The sequence below is a fragment of the Struthio camelus genome, chromosome 2 (genome assembly GCF_040807025.1).
Source record: "Struthio camelus isolate bStrCam1 chromosome 2, bStrCam1.hap1, whole genome shotgun sequence".
Lineage (NCBI taxonomy): Eukaryota > Metazoa > Chordata > Aves > Struthioniformes > Struthionidae > Struthio > Struthio camelus.
The window spans coordinates 103,300,189-103,327,451 of record NC_090943.1 but is presented as its reverse complement, the minus strand read 5'-3'; the positions used below and the strand labels follow the sequence as shown (position 1 = coordinate 103,327,451).

General features: G+C 46.2%; 1 protein-coding gene across 1 annotated transcript; it reads right to left on the bottom strand.

The window, feature by feature from the left end:
* Window positions 1-306: 306 nt before the first annotated feature.
* On the bottom strand, window positions 307-9,362 carry NRN1 (neuritin 1). Its single transcript, XM_068931925.1, has 3 exons — window positions 9,092-9,362; window positions 4,851-4,995; window positions 307-1,593 (listed from the first exon to the last, which is right to left on the bottom strand). Exons 1-3 carry the CDS (start codon window positions 9,144-9,146, stop codon window positions 1,362-1,364), a joined length of 432 nt encoding a protein of 143 aa, XP_068788026.1. The 5' UTR covers window positions 9,147-9,362; the 3' UTR covers window positions 307-1,361.
* Window positions 9,363-27,263: the final 17,901 nt, after the last annotated feature.

Sequence of the window (27,263 nt, the reverse complement as noted above, 5' to 3'; positions counted from 1 at the left end):
GGGGGTGCGGTGGTTTTGTTTTGTTTTGTTTTGTTTTGTTTTGTTTTGTTTTGTTTTTTGGAGGAGGTAGAGAGGGGCGAGAGAATTTATAGCATATTGTTATGGAAGAAACAGGAAGGGGGAGAAAGAAAAAAAAAAAAGAAGAAGAAAGGCTCAGACTAACCAGTTCAGCAGCCCTGTCCTTGTTTGAACTGAAATTGCAACGTTCATCAAGGGATCAGTTCTGGATTTAGCCCTCTTTGCCTTAAAAGCCATGTCCTTTTCAAGATACTCTAGCCAGGTTACATAAAAATAACGACATCCTCATTTCAAACAATAATTTTTATTTTATACTTCTGTCTATAGTTTGTAGCAAATCTTTTTTTGTTTTTTTGTTTTTTTGCTGAATTGACTTTATAATAAACTTTTTTTTAATTACATTTTTTTCTCTTTTAAAATCAAGGCTCTTTTTTTCAAAATCATTACGCTGTTGTTGGGTTTTTTTTTTTTAGGTTTACATTTAAGCCCCCTTTTTGTGATCTCTACTGTTGGATATTCAGGTATTTTACTGGTATGTGTAACATCTAAAACAAAGAGGAGGAAAAAATTAAAGGCAGTGAATTCGGAAAGATGCCTTCGAACAGCAAGTAAAGGTAAACTCTCACAGATCTGTTAGCAGCATTCCTTCACTCCTTCAGGCATTTGGACACATGTCTTTTTTCGTCCTTCCCTTCCTTCCTTCCTTTTTTAACTGTTCGTTTCCCACTCTCTTTCTCTCTCTCGCTCTCTTTTTTTCCTTGAGGAAAAAGACTCTTTTTTATTTTTATTTTTTTTGCAGTGGAATGACCAAAAACAAGCGACTGTGGAGGAAAGATGAGAGATTGTGAATTATTCACCATATGCTTCACGCGTGGACATCTATCTTGGATTCATCGCCAGTGCGGTATTTGTTTGCTTTTTTGTTCTCGCCTCACGTACTGCCACATTTTTAGAGGAGCCCGTGGCCTGCCAGGATTTATCCTGGCGGATTACAACGTTAACATTAGGTGGCCCAGAGCCGTTCCTGAGATTGCTTTTGCACAACGAGGGCTCAAGTTGTTATTTTTATTTTTTTCTATTTTTGATTTGAAGCGATAGTAAAGCTGAGGTCCGATTTGGGCTGCGCGCCGCTGCCTGTTTGGTAACATTTGGCAAATAAAACACAAAAAAAAGAAAAAAAGGAGAACGCTTCCACAGTCCTACATGGGTGTTTCACCATCAGCCACCACCACCACCACCATCATCAACCACAGATAAGCACAACGTCCCCAAAGCAACGGATGGACACTTCCTCTATAGATCCGGCACATGGAGAGGGTGTGGGTGTGAGTGTGCTCGCCCCCCTAGAAAGGCAGCCAGGTCACTAGCGCGGCCCACAGAGCCGCCAGGAGCACGGGCAAAGCCGGCGGGAGGAGAGAGGATGCCGAGCCGCTGCTGCCTCCGCACAGTTCAAATAAGCTGCCTTGGAAATCGAGGTTTTTGGACTCCCGTCTCAATTTCTCCCAAAGGTCTGTCGCTCCTTCCTGGCAATCGGTGAGAGCTGTGAGGGTGCAGGCGTGGAAATCATCCCAGTATCTGCAAGAGGGGAGAGCACCCGGCGTCAAAACAGGCAGACACGCACCCTCCCAGCAGGGCTGCCGCCACCCCGGCCGCCCCGTCCAGCCCGGTCCAGCGCGGCCCGGTCGCCCCGGCGGAGCCCGGTTCCGGGCGGGCAGCCCCGCGGGCGGCGGAGCCGAGCCAGGCAGGCCTTAAGAGCGGGGCTGGCACCCCGGCAGGGAGGAGCCAGCGCCTCCCCGGCGTAAAAACCAGCCTCACCACCACCACCCCGAGACCTTCTGGGAATCTCGGCCCCTTGCCTTCTTCCGGCTGCCCCACGGCCCGCCCCACGCTTTGCACTGGACACCGTCCCCCTGCCCACTCTTAGGGGGGGTTGCCGCTGGCTGTGGTGTCGGGGGCCCCCCAGCCCCATCCCCACCTCCGGGAGCAGCCCGGGGTAGCCGGGCTGCTGCAAAAATTGCTTTTCCCTGGGGAGGTGACACCCCCGGAGGTGCCGGTGCCATCAGTAAAAACCCAACGGAGTCCCCGGGGCAGGGCCTGGCCCGGCCGCAGCGGCAGGAGGGGAGGAGCGGGTGGGGAGGAAGAGGAGGAAGAGGACGGAACAGCTTCCCGCCTGCGTCCTCCTAGTGCATCGGTCCATTGCCGCAACTCTGGGGCAGTGAAGGGTTTCTCCTTCTCCAGGACAATTTCCAGCTGCTCCTACACATTTGTTTTTTAATTCCTCTCCTAACACGGATCTGACAAGGGGCTGAAGTCGGGACAGGACCTGTCCCACTGCCCTGTCCCAGCTGGACGGGGCCGACAGACCTTTCTTCTCCTACTCTGGGTTATCTAAAATCATCCTGGGCTCTGAGGTTAGGGAATTACCCTCTCCCCGTGCCCCCCCCCTCCCTCCCGCCGACAGGCGCCTGCGAATTTGGATCTTGATTTTCCTCCCCCTCTCCGTCTTTTTTTAAGTATTCCTACGGCCTCTAATTTATGAGCACTCTAAGCTGGTTGTAGACTCCAATGTTTGCTACATTTGTAATAAATAATGAGCTACTGAAAAGCCGGGAGTCTGAGAGTGTGCCTCTCCTGCAGTATTTTTGCTGTAATTGCATCTCCCAAAGGAAAATTAAATCTTCCCCCATCTTCTTTCAATATACATCCCGGCAGTGGGCAAAGGCAACCGGGGCCATGGGAGGTGGTCAGGGAAAGGGTCTTACTCGGAAAAGAGGTACTTTCTACACCTCGGGACCAGCTCTGATCCAGCATGACAGGGCCAAAGGGCGTCATGTTAGGACTTCGCGGTTCCGGAATATTTATTGATTCCTCATTTATTCCTCATGCAGAACACGAAGTAAATCTCAACCCAGCATTTAAAGCGAGGTGCTAGCCTTAGTAGGAGCTGGAAAAGACGTATTTGGCTCACAAAACTCTAAGTGGGAAGAGAAGAGAGAAGAGTTCCAGACATTTCTTTTCTTTCTTCTTTTTTTTATTTTCTCTTCTCTCCCTTTCCCTTCCTTTCCTTTCCCTTCCTTTCCTTTCCTTTTTCCTTTCCTTTCCTTTTTCCTTTCCTTTCCTTTTTCCTTTCCTTTCCTTTTTCCTTTCCTTTCCTTTTTCCTTTCCTTTCCTTTTTCCTTTCCTTTCCTTTTTCCTTTCCTTTCCTTTTTCCTTTCCTTTCCTTTTTCCTTTCCTTTCCTTTTTCCTTTCCTTTCCTTTTTCCTTTCCTTTCCTTTTTCCTTTCCTTTCCTTTTTCCTTTCCTTTCCTTTTTCCTTTCCTTTCCTTTTTCCTTTCCTTTCCTTTTTCCTTTCCTTTCCTTTTTCCTTTCCTTTCCTTTTTCCTTTCCTTTCCTTTCCTTTCCTTTCCTTTCCTTTCCTTTCCTTTCCTTTCCTTTCCTTTCCTTTCCTTTCCTTTCCTTTCCTTTCCTTTCCTTTCCTTTCCTTTCATCTCGTTCCATTTCACCTCCTTCGTTTTCTGGCTTTAGGGGAGCAAAAATGGAAAAACTATTTTGAACATGTTTATGTCGAATGACCTTATCTCGTTTCTAAATATGACTCTTATGTCTTTTTTGTCGGCGAGGTGAGTTTGTGCCGGAAAACAGCAAGCAGGAGAAAGGGAGACTACCCTGCTCAGCCGAATTGCTTTCAAACGTAAGGAAAATGCCTGTTCCTTCCTCCTTGCGCTGGAAGCGAGACCCCGACGCCGGGCGGGGGGAGGCCGGAGCTAGCGGCTCCACGTCCCTGCCGACAGCCGCCCCCGGTTTCCCACCCCCAGTAAGAACAGCAGCTCTGAGCTCTAGGGAAAAGAAAACCACCCCAAATTTAGGGCTCAATCGGCAACTCCGGGGTCCTCCAGTTTCTTAGAGGAATTACAGAATCACCAGCCGCTGATTCTGCAAGGATAATTGTTTTTCCATTTTATGATATTATTTCCTTTCCTTTCCTTTCATCTTTTGCTTTTTTTTGTTGTTGTTGTCCTCTTTCCCATTCCTCCTCTCTGTGCCAGGAGCAGAGCCATGGCTTTTCCCCAGGAGTGGAGCCATGGCTTTCCCGTAACGTTTGCTAGGCTAAACTCTGGCTAAATGGGCTTTCCCGTGGCCGGGGAGGGGGGATCCTTGCGGAAGGGGCGACCCCGGCCGAGGGGCATTTGGGGAGATAGGGGGTGTGGAGGCGAGGTGGTGCTGAATGTATAGATGTAGGCTGGGCGTCCCTGTATCGCTCGGCGATTATTACTGTGGCCCGGATTCTTTTCTTTTTAATTTAAGTTTGTTTTCCAGGGAACGGACTCCCCAGCCCCGAGGAGGTCCAGGACGGGGTGAGCCGCCTGCCGCGCCCCGAGGCGGCTCTGCGCTGTCCCGGAGGACGGGGGTCCCCCCGGTGCAGTCACCACCCCCGGCGCATCCCCAGCAACGTGGGACCAAGAGGCCGCAGTAAGAGTAATAGCAACAACCCCCATGCAGCCGCTATCAAGATCCCAGCGCCAGGCAAGAGAGGGGAAGGAACGAAAACGGGGAGCTAAAGAAAGAAGGCGAAAAAAACGAATTCACGGAGGAAAAAAGAAAAAAGGCACTATAAAACTCCCCCTAGACTTTACTATTCCCCGGGCTTGGCCTTTACCCACGGCAGCGTGCTTAGAGGGAGCCCGGAGCAGGGAAACCAACCCCTAAGCACCAAAGGCTGCGTTATTTATTTTCCTCCCCCCACGCCTCCCCCAAGGCCGTCCACCTTGCCCCCTCCCAACCCCAGGTGGTGACCCCCCACCCCACCCCAAGAAGGAAAAAGGCAAGACCTACGCGCAGATCGTTTGGAGATTTCTCTTGTCGTCCAGGTCCTGCGGGTAGTTGGCCATGTTATCGCCCAGCCGCAGCAAACAGTCCGAGAAGCCCCTAAAGACCGCATCGCACCGCCCCGCCGCTCTCACCGCCTGCACCAGGTGCGCTGCGGGGCAGGGCACAGGGCACAGGTCAGCGCCGCGGCCCGGCCGCCGCCCCCGCCGGGATTTGGGGGGGGGTGGGACCGAGCACCGAGTCACCCTCGGGGACATCAGTCAGGGTTTTTTTCCCCCATGCTTTTTTTTTTTTTCTCTGCCGTTTTCGGTGCCCCTGGATTAATGCTTTTTTTTTTTTTTTTTAAGGGATGAGGAGGAGGAGGGGAGGGTATTTCGAAACGCAGTGCCTGCTTCTCCTCGCACTTGCTCCTTTGTTAGAAAATTCCGCCTCGAAGCAGCAGCAGGCGCGTTTCAGCGTACAAACGCACACACACACTCATGTACACACACAGAGGCTTCCTTTTTTCAGAGATAGCTAGGCAAATATCGTGCAAGATGCGGAGAAAGAAGGAGAAGAAGAAGAAGAAGAAAAAGAACAAGAAGAAGAAGAAAACACTACAAAGAGGCGCAATACAGAAAGGGAAAGCAGCGTCCCCCAAAGCCACGCAAGCACCTAGCACCGCACGGCCCGCTCGGCTGCCTCAGCTGGGGCAGCGGGGTGGGAAAGGGAAAGGAAAGCAGGCTGAGCAAAGGAATGAATCCCACTCCCCTCAAATCTGCTGCCTCTGGGACCCTTTGTGCTAGGGAATAGCACTCGATTAACAGTAATAATAATAACAACAACAAAAATCTGCAAAGGCCGGGGAGGTAAAGGAATGACGGTGTGCGTGAGATGGCTGCTGCGGGGTGCTGGAAGGGGCTGCGGAGCGGGGGGCCGCGCCGTCGGGCCGGGCACGGACCTGGCTGGGGGCGGGGGCAGATGGGACACGGCTGTGCCCCTCTGCTGTGCCCTCCTGCGCCCCGAGGCCCCCCTGAACTCATCCCATGTCTGCGTGCACAGAAATACATACACGCATACCGCAACATCCCCCCCCCCCCACCCCGCGCCGCACCTGCGGGCTGGAGGATCCCTGTCCTTGGGGCTGTTAGGGACGAGCAGGTGCTGCAGGTGATGGGGAATTTGGCGGGGGGGGATTCACTGATACCGCCCTTGACCTCAGTGCTCCCTGCGGGCTGCCCCCTTCCCCTCCGGGGTGCCCCCGGCCACCCACAGCGCCGGGCGGGTTTGCTGGCTGAGGGGTTCCCCCCCGCCCCCCCAGGACATGGGCGTTGTGGGGCGCGGAGTCCGCACGGGGCACCACTTTCGAGGTAAATGGCCGACTCCAAAAGACGCTGTTTCAGCCCAGACTCCCCTCTTTCCATTTAATTCATCTCAAACATGACTTACTGGCCACTCCCCTCTACACACACACCAGCACCAGCCGTCACATCAAAACCCCAGCAGGCTACAGACATTGGCTACGGCAGGAAAAAAACCCAGGCAAACAAATAGAGAAGAACTGAGGACCATCCCGAGGGTGAAACAATGTCCTATAAGATCAGTACGATCCCATTCTGGCAGCTAAACGGGGAAAGGGGAGGGGAAGTGCCATGGATTCCTCCCCAAAATGCCACGAGCTGCGCTGAAAATATGGGATCCGAACAGGAGCTCTGCTCGGGGCCCGGGGAGGAAAGGTGTTAGAGGGCCACATTTGGGATCAACGGGGGTTGGAGCATCTCCCCTCCCTGAGGGGCGGCCTGGCCCTGGGTTTCCGCCCCGCTCCCTCGCTGCAGGATACCCCCGGTCCACGGCCACCCCCAAACCATATCAATAAAAAAGCAAAAGCGGAGAGACTAGGGTCCTGCCCGCTTAAACGAGAATGGGATTTCTCTTGAACCAGATCACTTGTGCTTTGCCCTGTCCCTGTCCTCTCCCAGCCTCCGCCGCTCCCCCCCACCCTCCCCTTCAAAGATAAAAACGAGCAGCAATTTGCAAAGCAGAAGGACCGCAGGAGCCATCCCTGGCTGAGCTTGTCCCTTCCTGAAACCGGCTTCTCGTCCTCTAAGTCTGCACGCCCTTTAACTGCGCCTGGTCCTCACGTCCTTTCTCTGATCACCTTCCACTGAGGCTTACCCCCAGCTCCCTCCCCTCTGTCACCTTCCAAAATGTCACTGATTTCGGAAAGCTCCCAATCCTCGCTGCCCAAATAATTAAAAAATATTTACGTATTTTTTAAAGCCGCAGTACTGGTTCAGGAAGCAAATACATTTTTGGGAACAAGCCGAACATCCATTTCACACGAGCCGCTACCGGGAACGGGGCAAACGCAGCTCCTTTGCCAAACCCATACCGACAACCAGAAGGGGCAGCTGATTTCGGAAGGGGGGAGGAAAGGATACCCGAAATACTGAAGGAAGAGCAGAGAAAAGTAAAGCCCTCCAAAAGCTTAAAATCCGTCCTCTCCCAGTGCACCGCAAAGCGACCGCAACATCACCATCTCCGCGGTGTGCAGCAATATTTGGGGGTAACTTTCCAAATGACTGCTCATGCTCACAGCAGCCCGGGGACGGCGATTCCCAGCGACTCTAGCTGCCTTTTGAAATTTCACCGTGAAAAAAATCCTCCCTCGCTTGAATCAAATAAACACAAGTGAGGCAATATCCTCCTCCTCCAAACGAGCAAACAAACAAAAATGCAAGGACTAAAATTAAGGATGACATCCAAATAATGCCTTGCCCTTCCTTTCTTTGACAGTACAGAAAAATAGCTTCTGCAGAGTTCAGCATCATTTAAAATAGAATGGTAGTACGAATAGAAGGGTTTGCATCGTATATCCACATTTTCCAGAGGTCAATATTTCATTGCAATATTTCATCTATTTTTTTCTTTTATCGATGAGGAATTGTTCATCGCATTTTGCCTCTTTCTTTTCTCCCTTTCTTGTTCTCCCCCCCTCCTCTTTATTTATTTATTTTGTCCTTTGGTACCCAGAAAACGCTGCAGAGATTGTCTGGCGAGGAGTGCGACCCCAGATCTCTAAATAGCAATGCTGAGTATTTTTTTTGTAGCAGAATTCCTTTGCAGGCAAATATTTTCAAGGGTCTCTTCACGCTTGCAATCCAGATAATAAAAGACGTGCTTTAATCGCCCTTTCATTGAACCCCAGTTTTGGATCATGCTCGGGAACATATATATGCAATATATAACCCTTAAAATTTGCCTGAAAAGCACCAAAGTGGCCATTAACTCGGAGACTGTTTAATGTCTGTAACTCAAAAAATACCTCAGCAAGAAATGTTGAATAAAACGAGCGTAAAAGCAAGCCAATAAAACAACCAGCAAAAAACCTCAAGATATTAAACAGAAACAGCAACGAAAACACAAAAACACATACCAGAGTGGAGGGAAACCTGCACTATTTTAAATAACTTAACATATATAGACTTTTTTAGACCCGCTCTTTTTTTTTTTTTTTTGACCGTCATTCTCTTCGCACAGAATTAGTGAACAGGCAGTAGGATTTCGTGATTCTTTTTGATTTTTATTTGCTTTATCTCCGCACTCGTGCGGTTTATTTTTTGAAGTTTGTGTCGGGTTTTGTTTGCTTTTAGGCTGCTCTGCAAAAGGGAGAGCATCCAAGTTACCAAAGGGAGACCTTCGCTTGTCCCTGATTTTCTGCAAAAAAACTTTCCACTAGATCTCTCATTAGCCATTTTGTGCCAGTTTTTATTTCTCTGTCCCTCGGGGCGGGAGGGGGGATTTCTTAGCACCGGAGTCCCTAAATTGTCAATGGTATGGAATGCACTGGATATCCAAAAAGCAAATACAAATGCAATCGTTCAGGGGGATGGAGCAGAGAGAATGAGGAGGGGGGAGAAAGAAGAAGGGAAAAATGGAAATATGGATGAGCATGCACTGATTTAGGAAAACGAATAGCAAAGGTGATTTAAGAGGAATAAGGAATTCTTTCGCTTTCCTTCAGAACCGCCTGACCTGACATCTTGAAAAATCGTGAAAATGCCATCAAAAAGGAGATAGAGAGAGAGAGAGAAAAAAGAGAGAGAGAGCGGAGAGCGAGCAGAGAGCCAGCGAGCGAGAGTGCATTCCACAGCCCCATCGCCACAAATCACGGCAGCAATTTGAGGTTATTTAGACATTCCCTTTCTGCATGCATTAATTGGGGTTTGGTGCATCAAACTTGATACATAATTTGGCAGTCCACTTACCTATCTGTACAGCAAGGATCAGAGAAATATATCTGCCGTTCAACTTAAGTCCCATCCTACATTTAGTAAAACCATTTGCGGCTGCAGATCTTTAAATAGTTACTTTGGAGAACGTGGAGGAAAGCTGAAAAATAGGCATTGCCAACAAGTTCCGAGCAGCGGAGGACTTTGCAGACAAGGGGGGAGACAGAGGAGAAGGAGAGAAAGAGGGAGAAACAGAGAGAGGGAGAGGAGGGATAGCTGGGAATGGTTCACTCCATTAGGAGGGGGCGGAGGAAGTACAGCCTCACGCCCACGACTAGCCCTGACGTGGGGGGATGACACGGACTGATTTTTTTTTTTTTTTTAACGTGCACCTTGGAAGAGAAACGCCATTTATAGGCATCACAGCCTGCATTTATCCAGCTCCCGTTCTCCTTGTGTCCCCCCGCCCCGTTAATCGTCGCGAAACCTCCGCGCCGCGGCGAGGGGCCCCCCCCGGGCCCCCCACTCCCCCGACCTGCCCCGTGCGGCGGCGGCGGCGGCGGCCGGGGGCCGGGACCGTCCCCTCGGGGCGGCGGGCGGGAGCGCGTACACACACACACACACACACACACACACTCACACACACACTCACACTCACACTCACACACCCCCGGGAGCCACCCCCCGGGGGTGGGGATAGCACAGCAGAAACCCCCCCCCCCCGCCCCCGGGCCGCCCCCCCTCGTCGGAGCTGGCCCGGCCCCCGCGCTGCAGAGGGGGGAGGACGGGGTGCCCTCCCCCGCCCCTCCCCCACCATGACGTCACCCCCAAGCTTGGAGGGGGGCGGCGGGGGCTGGGCTCTCCCGGCCCCGCAGCCTACGCAGGATGCGTACGGTGTGGGGCTCGCCGCCTGCCCCTGGACCCTTTCTGCTTGTGGTGCCGGGCTGGGGCTCCTAGGGGCCCTCGCTTGCCCATATCCCCCCCCTCCCAGCCCAACACCCACTGCTGGGCCTTGGGATGCCATGGAGGCCACTGCACTGGCCGGGAGCTGCAGGGGGTCTGGCCTGGGCATGGGGTGCCACCGCTGCGCATCCTCCTGGAACGAGGCACTGAGGGGGCCAAGGGGCTGCGTACGTGGTGAGGTGGGATGAAAGTGATGGGAGTGAGGGGGTGCGCTGGCTAAGGCTACGCCAGGCCCTGCTGGGGCACTTGGGGTGCCCCTGTAGCCTGATGTCCTCCCGGGATGCTCCTCAGGGTCACCTCGCCTGGAGAGCAGCACAGCAGGAGGCTAAGCCCACCCCTGTGGGCTTATTCCCAGGATGAAGTCACCAGCCAAAAACGCTGTCCTCTGCTTCTTTCCCCTCAGCTCTCCCATCACCTAGTTATTACCCCCTAGCACAACTCTGACCTTTGCCAGGCCATCTGTAACAGCTCCAGCAGCCAAAGGGAGGCTGCCTGGAGCGAGAACCGCTGTGGACTCTCACTGCTCCCCATCCCAAGCCCACGTAAATAGCAGTGTGCTGGTAGCACCTTGGTGCCGAGGCCCAGCTGTGCTACCAGTTGCATCCTCTTCTACAGACTGCCTGTGGCAATCCTCAAGCCTGAATAGGTGAGGGGCAGCAGCAACAGGCTGCAAATGCCTGAAGACCGCCACATCAGGAGAGGGCTTGCACAGGATTAATGAATCAGAGCAACTAGAAGGAGGTAAATTGGAGGGCAAGATGAAAAACTTCCTTGCTGAGAGCTCCATTCACAAAATAATGCTAGTGAATGCCATTGCCTCTTTATGTCTACATAATGTGTGCAGTGGCAGCCTGCACGTGCATCCACTTAAAGCAATTGTGAAACCCCAACCTCTTTCTTCAACTGGAAAGCAAGGATAATGTTGTATACTTACTCTAATAGTCAGCTGGAGGCCTAGAGATGAAAAATGCTGGCTCAGCTGAGCTCCTCTCCCTCTTCCACAACTCTTTTTGGTTCTACTTTTTCTCCATGTTTATGTATCTCCACTATGAATGGTGAGTTGGATTAGAAGACAGATCTCTCTGAAAACCAGCCTGAGGAATTAAAAAAATAAGCTTTGTCTTCTGCCTGCTTGGTTCCCTGAGTCAGCTCATCATGTAGACACACGATAGCGATTGCAGCGCAAGCACGGGCAGTGGATGCCCCTTCCCATTGCAGCTTGTGCTTTGATTCACTCCAAGCAACCGTGAAGGTGCAGCCTGGAGTAAAGTTGGTGAATGGCCTTTCACACACTCTGAAAGATATTGGTGGCAGAAAGGCAGCTAAAATTAAGCCTTTGGGCTGTGTGCTGACATTCTCTTTCAACGGAAGAAAATAAATGAATTTAAGCTGGAGTTAAGGCCAAACACTTTTTGCTAGCTCTTTGCTATCATGGCAATGGGTGCTTTCATAATACAACAGAGATATCAAGGTGCATGTCTAAAGGTGGAGCCCTGTTCTCCTCCCTGGGAGGATCAATTAGACAACCTGACAGATGTTGTACGTCTCACAGTCGGTGAATTAGCAGCACATATGAGGAAGAGGATGAGTGGAGTGTGGGCTGAGGTATGCAGAAGAAACACTGAATCCACCTGCTCTTGGCAGCGTGGCCACTTGTGGCTGTGTTTGCTGGTAAGAAAAAACAGACACCCTGGTAGAAGTACTAGGGTGTGGAGGCTGCGGGAGGAGGAATTTCTCAATTTGCTCCTCTGCCCTATTGATAATTGTATTGGTTCATTAATATATATTTTATCTGCTACTTTTTCCTAAGAGTAGACAAGCTGTAGGTGCAGGTTAGAGTTGAGCCTAGCTCAAAGAGGCTTGTACTGAACAGCTTTGACATTACACTATGTAAATCTGCTTTGGATGAACTTTAGGGCAGTTTCCAACGCACAGTCATGAAGAGTTTTATATCTGGCTTTTAGGATGTCCAGCACTGCAGAACTAACTGGAGCCTCTGGCAATTTGGGCACGAATCTCATAAGAACAGAAATTTCTGGGGAATTTCTGGCCAAAAAAAAAAAAAAACCCTCTAACTCCTAGAGGCAACAATTATGGTGCCACAACAGCCAAAAAGGGCCTGGGGCAAATTCCTCTAGATGTTCCTGATCCTTGGGGAAGTTCAGTTCTGTCTGAAATTCAAGCTTGGCTGCAGCCTTACAAACTCCCCTGCCCCAGGAGTGGGTCTGTCTCTCTATAGATTCTGAACCAAAAGCCAGTGGTTTCAACCCATCTCAAATATCGGGACTCTCAGTATTGCTGAGGACCTGGGAGCAGGAGGAAAGGTAGATTTTTATTTAACAAACTATACTTTTTTTTTTTAATGGTGTTTAAAGATGCATGAGTATCAGCCCCTCTGTAAAAGACATCTTTATATAATTTAGAAGAGGAGCTTCTGACAGTGTCTTACTCAGTTCTATTAGGAAAATTTGATAATCACCACAGTTCTGTCCTTTCTCTCAAGAAAAAGTTCCAGCATCGGTCCTGTTCTTGCTGTGGTCTCACACTCTGCACATTAAGGTTGACAGCAGTGTCATCCCGTGGATGCATGTAATCACTGCTGTGGCTGAGGCACATGGACAGAGCTCACGACTGCTGTCCAGATATAGCGCTGCTAGATATAGCTAATCTGCCTGGCTCAGCATGGTGAAGTGTGTAGCCACAGCAGAGGCAAGTACTGTGTGGGCTGCACCATGTGCCTGAGTAGCTGGGTAACTATTTGGGTGGTTAGCCTTGTGCTGTCACAGCCAGGCAGATAGCAGCAGGCTGGATAGCTAATTTAAAGCTAGCTCAGCTTTCTCTAAACCATCTACCACAAGGGGACCCACTGCGTTTAGTAGATGTGTTTCTCATCTAGCTTCAGGCTGACTGTCATGGCTGAACCTCAAAAGAGGCAACGTGCTCTAAATAGCAGAGGATCGGCAAAGAAATCTGCTTTTCCTTGCAAAGCTGGCTGCATCTCTGCATCTCTTTTCCCTTGCATCCTTTTTCATGCAAACTGTCTTTTCACACAGAGGTCACACTATTGGCTCCTGAATTCAGGGCTGTGGGCTAGTAATACAGATAAAAACTGAATCTCTGGTGCTGTTTGTCAGAAATTGGTCTATTCTAAGCATTCGATTAGGTTTTGGGAGGGGATGTTAAGTGATCATGATGACACTTAAAATGCTCTCCTATGGGTGTATGAGAACTGCATTCGTTCTTTCTTCATCCTGCAGCAACATCAGCCCTACCAGGGAAGCAACGGTTTTCTTCTACTTTCTCTCACCATCGGTTTGAGGTCTGGCTCTAGTGAAACTGAGATGAAACAGGAGCCGGTGACTCTGTCCCCCTACTCTCCCCATCTCACAGGTCCCTCTCTTGGTGGGTAGGGAACAGACTGACAGCTTTAAAACAGCGCAGAGGTTGCTTTCTTACTTGTGCTGTGGATGCTATTCCTCAGCTGCTGCTTTTCCTAGAAAAAGGTAGCCAGTGAGAAAATGCATGCAAATATCAAACCTAGGTGATAAGTGAACACCTTTCCACAGTATAATCCTCCAGGATTTTATGTAAGTAGAAAATAACAAGAACACACACGCAATGTGACAGGCAGGGTTTAAGAAGTACCCTTTGATAGTGACCAGCCTCCTAAAGCTTCTTTGGGTGACCTTGATCCTTAAATATCTGGCTTCATATTGACTGAATGTGTCTGACTTCAGCTAAACAGGAAGGACTCAGATCAGTGTTATGCACCTGAGACCAGAATTTGCCCCAAATCTGCCTAGAAATTAGTACTAAAATACTGCCTGTGGTTCAGCATGAAAATCATTGTTATTTCATGTCAGCAAAAAGATATTTCTAAAAATATAAACTCTTGTAATGATTCAAAATAAAAAAATGGGAAAATAAATAGACAGATGAATAGATTTGAGTGTTTGATATCAAATCTTTAAAAATGGTAAGTGCTGGGTAAGGTATTTGTAAACTATCTGGCATAGAAAAAAATGATATGATACAAACGTAAAAGATGATTAGAAAAAGGTAATCTTCAACTTCAGCATCTGGGATTTTCAAAGTGGAGGAAAAAAAAGGGGGGGGAAGGCCAAACTTCAGTAGGTGCTTTTGAAAATCTCAGCCTATGTGTTTATCCTTTGTAATTTTCTCTTTCAAAAAGCAGTTTTCAAAAAAAGCAAGATGTCACTTGACCATGCCAGCCAATCCAGTAAGGAAAGCACTATTACAGAAATAGTAGCATTTGCATTTAACTGCACTCCTCAGTGAAATATTTTTAGAAGGATGCCTGTGTGTGCAGTTGAAATTCGGTGTGACCCCTTTATATTAGATTGTGGCAGCAGCATTGCCGCTTAGCCCAGGCAAGCTCAAGGGAGGTATGTGAGCCTGCAGTGTTTGATCCAGATGGAGCTCACACCCACTACAATTATGTTTGTAACACGTGATTTGCTTAAGGTGCCTGTGGATGCTTTGAAGAGTAGGATGGTTTCAGTAAAGCAGTCTCAAAAGGAAGCAGTATAAATCCATAGCATCTTTATCACTGAAATTTTCCTGCAAGAAACATAAATCTTTCTGATAAGGCCAGTTTGCATACATTTCATTATAGGCCAGAGGGAAGCAGGTGGACCTGGAAAATAGCTGTGAAAAGGCTGATATCCTTGGGTTTCTTGGCATCCAAGCTTGCGAAATCCAGACGGTGTAAGGAACTGGAAGTTTTGTGGTGCTGTATACATCATGCCAGAGCTGTTGATCACTCTCTAACATTTGTCATAGATTCCTTGGTCTGGATATCAGTCTTGAGCACAGGAGAATAAACTTGAATGTGCTCTCTTGTTAGAATAATTTTATTTTCTCTGATTACAAACAAAAGTAACTAAGTTCCGAATCTTGTTTTAGAAGCAAGCTCTGAATCTGGAATGACAATGCTATTACCACAGCATAAACTGGATTCACAAAGTCTTCAGCCTCAATCTGTATCAATACCTATTCCCAAAAGCTACCAGCATATCAATGTTTCCTGCTTCCACAGCAGGAAAAGTACCACAACTTCTACTGACCATAGTGAGAAGGGACTTTCCCCAGTGGAGTGGCATTCTGTTTCATGTATTTCTTCCATTGATTTATAGAGTATCCACTGCCACAGTGACTATTAACCCTCAGTTAAAATAGGAGTTCAATAGCTGAAATATCACTCTGAGTTTCCTTTGTAACAGACAATATGATTCCTTCTAGAAGAAACATAAACATATATTTAAAGAACTAGCCATATCAGATTGCCAGCTATTGTGGAAGACCTTGTTTGTACTCTTCTACATTTCAATTTTTCTTCATCAGTCCTTAGCTATCAAGAGTGAAGTTTCAGGAGAACTTCAGGGCTGAGGGAGGGGGAGAAGGATGTGTTAGTTAGTTGGGGTCTGATGAGAACATTGGCAGGATAGAATTACATGTGCATTGCAAGAACTTCAGTTGAGACCTCACTTGCCTAGGAAGGATGAAATCTGGGAGGAAAAATGTATATAAGGGTGAAAGCTTTCCCTAAGATGCACTGTCAGATGTTTTGATAAAGATGAGTAAGAAGTTTGCAACTTGAGCTACTCCTGATCAGCTTTGCGGCTCTGTGACTAAGAAAAGCAGGGGGGATATGGAAATGTATCTGCAACCTGATTTGCAGAGATGCTGAACATGTGCAACTTCCTTGCCTCTTCCCCCTCCTCTTCCACCGTTAGCATTAGGAACATATTTACGACACAGGAAGTTGGGAAAGGCCAGAGCTAAGTCCCATGGAACTCAGGGGAAAGCCTTCTCTTGTTGTGAATTGAGAACTGGTTTCACACAGGTGAAGCAGAAGTGGGCATTCATTACAAATTTCCCTTCTTCAGAACCTGCATTTAGGCCAAATGTCTGGTATGTGCCATAACTGGCACAATAAACTCAAGTATCATTGTCACATGTCAACTGCAATGCAGATGACTGCAGCTGGAAAGATCAAGAACAATACTACGATCTCCTCTTCTTAGATGGATGGAGCAACTAAATGGCTGGGCAGGCTCCTCAAGGACTTGTCTTGTTCCTCTGCATGACCTAGCACCGCAATAAAAAAGCTAGAAATAGATATGGATAGATGTGGACTAAGAGATTTTTTCTGTGCCTCACATATTTGTCTCCATGAGCTAACATACATCCAGGATCTAAAACCTCCTTTGTGATCATCAAAGCCTTTACCTGCTAATGCTGAGAAGTTACGTCTCATTTTCATGTTGTTCTTCGCCTTTGCCACCTCTGATCAGTCCTGCCTTGTGCTTTTGAAAGGAGCCATTTGCTCCACTCCACCCTAGTAATTTGGAATTGAACCCTGTGGGCCTTCAGCAAGCCCCCTCCACCTGACGAGCAGGAAGCAGCCATTAAAGATAGATGAGAAAGCGGCAGGCTGTTGTAATTGGTGTGTCCTGTCACTAGAGTGAGACACGATCTCGAGCATCCTGGGCTCCTATTTCAGGAGGTGCTGAGCAGGCCTGTAGGGTGCTGGTGCTGGGACTGAGGGAGCACCGTTCATCTGGTAGTGCTTGGCATCCTCAGCAGGCTGAGTCTCAGGCTGCTCCATTATACTGCAGTTGCATAATGTTTGTACAATTGCCATAGAATAGCTAAAAGGCAGCGGGTATGGAGGGGGGGGCAAAAAAAAAAATCCATTGCTGTAAACTCCTGATAGCCATGACTACTGACCCCTACTTCCCGGGCATATGGGCATCTGATCATTAGTGCTGTGGAGTCTATCAGCATCTTTCTACTGACTTCCAAAAGACTTTGAATCAAACCATCACACTGCTGAGCCTGAAAGAGACCAAGCAGCAAAATATGTATTGCAGATATTTCTCAGTGAGGCAGCAAGGAGAGTGAACTTTTTACTGAAGGGTAAAAAGACAGCAGTAGTTCTGACATGTAAATAAAATGACTCATTCCGGAAACCGTCCTCCACCTTGTCCCCCGCTGTCCGTGACATCCCCACCTGAAGACCCATGATTTATGACAATATATTTCAGAGGGTCCCATAAGGAAGGGGTTTTTTCCTTTCTTTTTATTTTTCCCAGAGCAAAGTGTGATGCCCTGCCAGCGAGTGGCTTGTGCAGGTCCAGACGGAGAAAGCAAGCTGCTAAAAGGTAGTGATTGCAGCACTGATCTCTTGCAGACTCTGCAGTGTGAGGAGGTGGTTCTGAATCACAATGAACTTAATTGAACAAGAAATGGCATTGATTTTTCCTTTTCAGCCCTCCCCATTGCTCACAGCAACAGTGCACGGAACCCTCTGCCCATGCCAAGTAGCAGAATTGCATAGCACAGTAGAATGGAGATTTTTATTTTTGTCCTATAATTAGCATGTATTTATTTTTAAAGGGGGTAAAAAACAAAGCTCTCTAGGCTTTGAATTATCATCAGGGAAAAAACATTGCTTGTGCAGTATGAGTTTCAGGAGCACAGGGAAGCAGGTTATGGGAGAAACTGTAGCTTGCTTTATACTCTCCTGGCCAGGAAATAAAATTGTTCTTGGGTTTATCTAATTGCTGAAAGAATTGGGACGACACATTTGCCAAGCTACTGAAGGGCTCCTAAAAGGTCATTTTATTTTTTTAACGTGGACAGATAAAGGTGCCTAAGCTGCCTTCAGTCTTTAGGGAAGCAAGGAAGAAAAGCATTCCATGCTCCAAATATTGAACCATTGCTATTTTTTTTTGCTCTGTTAGGCAAGCTTGTTAACACATAATTACACATTTGAACAGCTAGTGATTTCCTGTACAACTTGTTGAACGTACCGCTGAACATATCTGGGTGTTTACTCTTGCTTAGAACCATATGGGGTGCATATTTTCTAGTGTCTCTTCCTCTGCTCCCCCCAAATGTCAAGAAAATGAATTACGAAGCTAGCTGGGAAATTTTCTAGCAAATTCATGTGAGCAGTCTTAGTCAATGCCCAGATCCCAGCCCTGGTATCATAATTTGGTTCCCTGCAATGCACAGCTTGTTTTGCTCTTTAGAGGAGTCCTTGAAATGAGATTGTAAAGTGGGAGGCTGCAGGCTAACTAGGCAAGGAGAGGATGGCTAAGGGAAATTCAGGTGTATGGGACTAGCTAGAGCAGTGCATGCCATAGATCGCTATAAGATCAGCTTCTACATCTGGTAAGCATCTGCTCCTGACTGCAGGTATTGGACATAAGGTCAAATTGGTCTTACATTGTAAACAGGATGAAAGCATAAATGGGGTTAGCCAGTGTAGCTCAGCCAATCGGTGGTAACTTCTTATTACCTGCTAACTGGTTGTACCTGTGTTTGTGAACTGTCCCTCAGAGTGCAGGGATGGTAAAGTTGTATTCCTAGTGTGTGAGTGGCCCACGCTGTGGGCCCAAGAACTTCCAGCCTGGTTGTAGGAGTCCCAAAGGGAAGCAAATACAGCCACAGCATCTGTGTCTTGCTGCTGATCCCTGCCTATGAGAACAGCCTTCTGCATCTGTGATTATCTGGGTTCAGTTTTGAGTGGCTTTCATGCTGGAGCTGGTCTCAAGAGCTGGCCCGTTGCAGAGTTAACGTAACATGTTTCTCCTGCCTGCCTGCTGCCACTTGATATTTTCATTGTTTTCCGAGCAGCGATTAAATAGATAGTCAGCGTGTATCAGGTTTCATGGAAGTCCTGTCATTGACTTCAATAAGAGCAGGGTCAGACTCTTCTAGAATCAATACAACTCATGAAAGCACTGAATGTCGTACAAGACCTGGAGCAGTGTGTTGTGTTACAATGCATGCTTATAACTAAGTTATTAGCATTCCAGCAGTCTGTGTAATAGAGAACATGCATCTAAGAGTTGCTATTATCGAAAATGGGGGCTGAGTGGGTGGTGTAAGATGCGAAACTCAAGCAAATGGCAATAGTTTGGGTCAGCGTGCCTGTGACTTGCTTGGGCAAATCTTCGACACACCTTTCCTACTAACTGTCCGCACTTTTTGAACTCGCCTCTGTGTTTACATGGGAAGCCTATGGATTTCACCTCCTCCAAGTGTGCACCAGAATAATAAGAAGCTCATTTGGACATTGGAAGGGAACATGTCATACTTCTGCTGTTCTGATAAAGGGAAACCTCTTTTCGATTTAATGGGTTGGAGACGTGAGCCAGAACCAGAAGCACCAGAGCAATGCTCACAAACTGCTAGGAAGAACTGGGTGAGACTGGACTTCTCATTGTGAAATTGAAAGCAAATCGCGAATCAGTTTGTCACAGCTTATAGCCATGTTTGTGGCTTAGTGTATCTTTTGCTATTAAGACCCTAAGGCCAGCAGATGAACATTTGCAGGCCCACTAGCTCAGGTCCATAGCTAATGCAATTGACTCTCAAGGAGGAAGGTGCCATGAAACTGGCAGTCTGGTGTGAACATCTGGAGACTTTTCTGCATCAGTCAGTGTTGAATGTGTTAGAGGATAGTCGCACTGTAGATCTCAAAAGTGAGGCAGCTTTTCCCCCAATACAGCATTAGCAGTTTGGGATTCTGCTGTTTGTCAAAAGATGGTCTCAAAACAGAAAAAAGTCAGGAAAAACAAAACAAAGTAGCAGTTTGACAGTCTATAAATACAAGATAGTGGAACTATGTGGTATAGAGCTTAAAATAAAAAAATATTTCATATATTATGGAGCCTCTAGTGATTCCACCTTTAAGATCATGTCTAGCCTTTCATGCTAAGATTTATTTTTTTAACTTTTTACAAAAAAAGCTACTTTTTCCTTGCAATTTTTCAGTTATTTTCTCTAGCCAGAGGAGGATTTATGTGTGTGTAAAGTCTGAGGTTAATCTGACAAGGAAGCTTAGAGATATGAACCTGAAAATTGAGACTAGAGTTTCCTGTTGTTTCAGGGATTTCAATTTTTTTTTTTTCCTTAAAAGTATGCTATCTCAAAACTAGTTAAACATGGAAATCTTTAATGTGATTATTTAATTTTCTTCCCTGAAAAATTATTCTCCTATGAATATTTTAACAAGGGCATTTAATTTTAAGAACTCTGCAGAGCAATCAGTTTGACTTTAAATATTCCTGTTTTTAATCTGCTGCATGTCAGCAACAACCTATAATCTTATTTAAAAACAAAGTCTACCTGGGATAAGGTGCTGTGCCTTTACAAGTAAGGCTGGCTGGGAAACCCTCTTCTATCTCTACCAAAAATTATGACTGAGGAGAAAATCTTAGTCAAATTAGGGAAAGTTAGGCAAGCAGCTTAAAGCTTCCTAAAAGAACTATATTTGCTTCTTTCTCTTACTTCTTTCTATAGTTTATTGTTAATTAAACAGGTTGCTAGATGTGCTTATACAGCCCCTCTCTGTGGACAACAAAGGAAACTCTCCCTGCTTGCAAACTGCTAAGGAAAGTGAGGAGTGTATTGGTACTTCTAGAAAACAGAAGATTTTGGTACATGGCTTAGAAGGGAAGTTGACCTTCCTTGGTCATTTGGGTAATATGCATGCTGGAGTTCCTAGTGCATGCTTAACGTTTAATTATACAGTTTATTTAATAAATTACATGGTTTATAAAATTGTGTAGTTTATCAGTGGCTTATATTACTTATATTTACTATATTATTACAAACATGTATTATATGTATTACTATTACTTATATCACTTGTACTTACTATGTAGTTTAATTATATAGTTCATCTATTACATTACCTGGGTATGACACAGAAACAAACTTCCTAGAAGCCTTTGATACAGGCACATTGCTGCGTTACAGAGAGCTTGATATGATCTGCACCAGCATGCCCTTCTGGCTTATTGCATCTCAGCACCTGCCCTGGTGACCATACTCCTAAGTGCTCTCGCGTAGCTCGGGGCAGACCAAGTAGATTTGGACTCAAGAGCTGTAAATGGTTGCAGGTTTGTAGGTGCTATTCAAGAGGAGAGGTCCCAAATAAAATGAAAAGCTAGGTGTCCTTTCTCTCTCAGTGTTCAGATATGGTCTGATTGACAGCTTCCAAAGACTACCAACAGATGACTTCAGATTTGGGTTTTGGGCTGACTTTTTTTTGAGGATCTTGGGAGAAAAAGGAGTTTCTTGAAATTTGTCAGCTATGTGGTGTCGTCACTTTGGTGACAATTTTGGAAACCAGCTGCTTTGTGACCCGAAGAGGAAGTAGGGCAAAAGTTTGGTAATTTCTTTTGCTGTGACTTCTTGTAATTTCTTCATCTATCAAAGTGCTGGATTATTAGTGCTGTGCTAATAAAGTTCATTTGGAGTTAGGTCAGCTGACCAGTCTTCCAAGCATCAAACGAACCATCAGAAAAGTACCGGTAGTTAGGTGTTTGTTACCCAATTGATAAACAACAAACCGCACCCATATAATGACAGTGATAAAATACTTCATTTCTCATTACTTACTCTACTGGTAGGTAGGGAAGAGCTCTGTTTCACAGAGGTGGGACTAAAACACAGCGCAGTGAAGTGGAAGATAAATCTGAAGTGCTATCAGATTTCTTAAACGCTAGTCCATGCTCTGCTCACTGGAGACTCTGCATATGGCCTGTATTTAACCTTGTATTTCTTGTCCTTGCAGTTCCTGGGCTTTCAAATCCAGATGACATTGCGGTTCTTCCTGTTAAAAAAATACTGTTACCTTCTTTCTCCAGATCAGTTTGCCATGCAGGTTTTGTTCTGCTAAGAGAAACTGATGAGGGAGCAGGGAGTTTCTCTCACCTGATCCAATCCGTTTCCTCTGTAGAAATACATGGTGTTTTCCCTTGAACAGGAAGAATCCACCAACAGGAAATAGTATCTCTGTTTGCTGTTATGTTTTTTTTTTTTCCAACCAAAAATATACTTTAAAAAATGCTCTTTGCTTCCTTATGCCCCTTTCTTTCCTGTGCTCCTCTTGCTTCAAGTGTGTTTTCTTCCTCTTCTCTTCTGTTTTCCTACTATTTCTGCTCACAGACATCTTCTTCATAAAAATACACTTTTTAAAGCATCTCCAGCCACACCATGTGGCTTTTAACTGCCCACAGTGTGCGGTCTGTGTTTTGGGTGGTGCCCCAGGTTGTTTCAGCCACTCATCTCAGAGAGTGAAACTCTGCTCACCTAAACGCAGTGTGATTTTCAGGCCAAGAAACTTCAATCTCACATCAATCACAGCAATATTTTTAATTAGTAGGGCTAAAAATTGTTCCTATAAATGATTTATTCATCATTTTTTAATACTTGTAGGTTATTAAGGGACCATCTTGAACTTCACCCATGATTTTACGCTACTTATTGCAGGAGCTGCTATCTTTCAGTTTGCTTATGTCCTTTCACATGGACTAGATTGACTGGGACAGAAAAGGGCATCTACCACCATCTGGAGGGGCATGTGGGATCTCTGTCTGTCCTGGACTCCAGGAACTGCACGTTGATTCCTGCCCTTTGATTCAATAGCTCCCCTAATGCTTTTCCAAGAGGATCTGTTTTCCTTCCATAGATCTCAAAGTGTTTTGCGAAAAGGTCAGTGGCACAAGCAACAGAGCATTCACTGCTTTGCAGGAAAGGTCAATCAATTAACGTAATGAGCACTGAAAAGCATGTAGGGGTAAAGATACTGTAGATACACAGACTTAAGAGAGCAATGCAATGAACCCCAGAAACAGTTCCCCAAACAAGAAAATTCTGCGTTTATGAAGACACTTACTGCAAATGGCAAAAAACCAAACCAGTCCAAACCAAAACAAACAATTCTCTCTTCTGTGCCCTATTCCAGATCCTTGAATGCAGATGACTGTGTGGAACTGCTAGGCACAGAACTATTAGTATTATTTGCCTCAAATCGCTTCCTGAGAAAGTGACTGAACTTGGAAAGCTGGAGAGAAGAATTCCATCGAGGAGTTACAGAGCTGATGGGGGTTCTAACATCATTCATTACTCTTTGGGTCTGAGGAAAATTAGGCAAAAGTAAAGTATTTAATTTGAAATACATTCCAGATATTTCAGACACTAAGTGATATTTGTACCAGATAAATTGTTGACATGACGATTCTTCTTAAAGGGAAGAACATTATGTAAAGTCATAGAACACAGGAGGGTGATTTTTTTTAAGGGAGATCTAAATTAGTCAGATAAGCTTAGGAGAAAACTAGTCCCAATTTTTGGAACTGGGAGCTGTATCACTTGACCATATAGTAGATAAGACACACACAAATACAAACCACCTCAAAGGAGCTGTGATTAAGGACTTGGGTAGTGGCTCTTTCCTGCCCCTAAGCTGAGCCTATCAGGAGCTCTGAAAGTTAGGAAGGAAAGGCTCCTCCTTGATCCTGGGTTTTCAACAAGCTGATTTCATCCCTTGAGCAGGGAATAGCTCTAATTTTGCCTCTAATTTCTTCAGGATATTCTGCCTGGCCTTGGGGGATAGAAAAGTAATATTTGCTGGGGAAGATCGTAAAAGAAGAGCTACTTCAGGCTAAATTTTGCCTTTTGATGCATATGTGTTGGTGATAAAGGAGTGTCTTGGGCTCAAGAAGGAATAAGATTTACATCTCATGCAAAGGCTTGGGTTTACTGCTACAAGATTAAACAATCAACTTTGATTCAGGGTTTTTATGGTAAGTGATTGCTGGCATGCTCCTATAGTAACAGCCAATATTAAATTTTTTTTCTACTTCATATTAAAGATTCCAAAAAGAGGGGCAAGTGGTTGAAGCACTTGAAGTATAAAGCAATGGGTAAAACATTATTATATCAACATCTATTTTCTTGCTCCCTTCAGCAATTAGAGGGAAAAATAATTTAAATTTTATTATATTGTTGCTGATTGTAAGGGTGGTCTTGTGCTGTTCTGTTTTTGGAGAGCAGAAAAGTTGGCAGTATTTCCAGACCTGTGGAAATGGATCCTCATTCTGATTACTTTTTAAAGGCAAAAACATGGTAAAGCTCATATCAAATGAGGAGAAAACCAGAGTAAACCCTTTCATGAAGGATACTGTCTTCAGCACTAATTTTTTCTAACAACCTAGCTGAAGAAACACAGCCACAAAACAGCTGCTCCAGGATCTGGCAAGCTGCTACCTATATTTCACTGCTCAGGGTATCACTTTTAGGGAGATTTTTTGGATCACACATGACAAAAGGTGGCTTTGTCCTAGCTGGCCAGTCTGGATTCCTATTAGCTAAGAAGCAGAAAGAGCAATATGTAAAAGAAGAGAAATAAGACAGTGAATGAAAATGACATAAGAAGGAGACGGTAGTTGCAGGAGTTGTTGAGCTGTATTCTAGCTGCTGCTGCAGGTGGTACTGCCAACCTAGTGTAGTCACATCTTGATGACTGCCGAGAGATACAGCCAGGATGGTGATGTTTGCGCCTTGCAGTACACATTTCAATAGTCTTGAAATAAATAGTGGTCCTCTAAAAAGTGCTGCAACTTCATCCCATTAGTATTACCAGTGCATGTATTCAGAATCTTCTGACTCGCATCAAGGCCTGACACTGGTAAGCATAGGAAGATATCTTAGTTGTAGTGTCTTCAGAAGTTCACATTTTGTCTGCACTGATTTTTAAAACACTTTCAGGTACCAGACTCAGTTCAAATTTTATTACTTTGAGAACTGGCATCCTCATAGGCTTGTAGCCAGGCACAGAGAGCTCCACTGAGGTCAAGGCTAGACATAGGCATACATTAAACCCCAGACTAAATCCAAAGGTGCAGCATTTTAAGCTGAGTTATGCCTCCACAGCCCCCTCACTCCTTCAACAGTAAAGCTCTTTTCTTTCTGCAGATAACCTTGATATCAGTTCTGCGTGACCTGAGGATTCATCCAATTCATGTTCAGCCAGTCAGTGTTGCTCTTTCTAGAAGTGTGTGTGTGAGTGGGGGCTCAGCTGTCTTCCTTGCAGGTTTAGGAGGAATAGGGAGGTTAGTGAGTTTGCTCTTGAACAGAGTACGATGATCAGTAACCCAGAGACAGAACATAGGCAGCTCTGTGGCAAACTTTCCAATAGAACCTTCTCTACCGTAGAGCTTTGGACAACTTCCACACAAAGTTAATTGCCAGATCTGTATATGCTGCTGCCCTGAGTCTGTATGGAAGGTCATGCAACTGGGGCAACAGAAGGTCACTGGAGTCTGAATTTGTAGCTACAGATTAGATTGTTTCGCCTCTCGGTGACAAGACCAGCCGGTGGCCACTCCAACAGTGGGTCCAGCATCATGGTATGCTTTGCAACCACAGCTTGGCTAAGACCTAAACCCTCTTTTCTCTCAAGAACCACAAAACAGCCTGCTCATCATAACATCTTTCAGTCACTCCTTTACTAAGTGTAAACATGGGAGAGAGTTACAAGCCCCATTATACTGGTCAGGGCATTTCTGAAGGATTTTACAATTCCTTGAAATAATTTCATAATAGATGAAAGTTTTGATGGAAACAGGGTCTTAAGCAGCTATCAGAGGTCCCTTTTCATAAAGATATCCATTGGGGAATTAGTTTCCTTGTTCATCTTACAGAAATTAATTTCCCACAGTTTCAAATTTTAGCTTTCTAAAGGGTCTTCTGAAGGTGCAGAGCCATTGTTGCTTATATGCAAGGTATGGGAGAGCATTTGGTATTTCTCTGCACAATGGTGTCTTTATGTCTCCAGTTGGGACCCATCAGCGTCATTCCACTTGGCTGTGCCTTGGCCTTGCTGTCTTCCTCATGCAAGCAGAACGACATTCATTTTCACTCTTTTCTCCAGTCCAAATGATCTTGTGATCTAATAAAAAAGGCTAGTATGGGGATTGAAAATCATAAAGAGTGGCAATTTTTTCCCCCTCCTGACATTGCCCTTCACTCAAGCTGCCAGAAAGCAGCATCTGCTTCCCTTGCTCCCTTGCCATTTTCTTTGTGTGCTTAAGGAGGCCCCTCTTCCTCGTTATCAGACACACTTCCCCTCCTCCTTTCCACCTGCATCTTGCTTCTTTTAATTATTTTCTTCACTTTGTTTTACAAGTCCTAATTTAGAACGGAGTGAGCAAGCATAACTCTTTCCTGATACAGTTACTCTCCTGCATACTGATCCACTGAAATGACATATAACTGGCTTGTGTCCTTCCTTACTCCTTTCCTTTCTCTTTTTCATTCTGTTCTGATTCACATCCTTTCCTTGCCTAGCCTGCCCAGCTTCACCCCTCCTTCTCTGCACCCCCCTCCTCTCCTTAAGGCTTGTGGCATCTTCTTTGTGAGCAGACACACCAGGTTAGCGGTGGGATGATCAGCCCTGTTTTGTGGGCCAGGCAGGGCTTGAACCAGCAGCTGTGCTCCATCCACCCTGGGGGCCTGGGGTGCTGCAGGTGGGAGCCAGTGATGCCTGCCCAGTCCTGGGCAGCGTTTGGCATCGCAGCTGGTGGCCATTATGGGACCAACTACCACACACCCTGAAAGTAGCCCACTGGTGACAGCTTAGAAAAGGTACCCATACCCTCCTGTTTTGCATCCCATCTTCTGTAAGCACAAAGACTAAACAGTCTTTGTCTCTTAATTCTGCTTCCTTCCCTCATCTCCCTCAACTTGGGATGTCCCGATTCAATAAAAACAATAACCCACCCTGACCTCACTAGCCAAACACATTTTTGGCATAGATCCAGCAACAGTTCATGTTGACCAGGAACATACTTCATCATGCTCTTCCCTCCTTCCTTTGTGCCTAGAATGGGTAAATTCCTGGGTTGTGGCTTGGTGGCAGTGGTGCTGGGGCACAATTCAGTGCAAATAGCTTGTTCCATAGTTAATTCCTAAAACATGGAGGAAAGGAGTATTACAGAGATTTCCTCTGGGTCATCAGGGGAAAGCTGTAAATTCTGGGGGTATCCCAAGCAATCTCAAATGTTTCCACTCCTTCAGCCCTTCCAGCTCTTCATTATACCCCTGTGACACACAGTTACCTTGGGATGGCAGTCCCTTCCCTAAGATAGCTTGTCCAGACCCTAATAACTTAGATCAAACTGGCTCAGAGCCTAAGGCAAATGTTTTCTGCAGCATACACCAGTGTAACTTGATACAAATAAGCTGCCTATGAAAAGCATAATCTCAAAGGAGCTGACGTTTCTAACTAAATTTCCCGTCGGTTCATGAGAACAGCTAGTGTCAATCAGGCAGATCCTGCTAGCCTATGTCCCTCCCTGCCCCATCTATTCTTCAAGTAGGCCCACTGCAATTAACGGCTCTGTTTGAGGAACAGGCA

Excerpts from the sequence above, each read along its gene's own strand:
- NRN1 (XM_068931925.1), bottom strand. The coding sequence starts at position 9,146 with ATGGGACTTAAGTTGAACGGCAGATATATTTCTCTGATCCTTGCTGTA. Across the intron at positions 4,996-9,091 it reads GATCCTTGCTGTACAGATAG|CGCACCTGGTGCAGGCGGTG; the intron begins GTAAGTGGACTG and ends CCTGCCCCGCAG. Across the intron at positions 1,594-4,850 it reads AATCTCCAAACGATCTGCGC|ATACTGGGATGATTTCCACG; the intron begins GTAGGTCTTGCC and ends CCCCTCTTGCAG.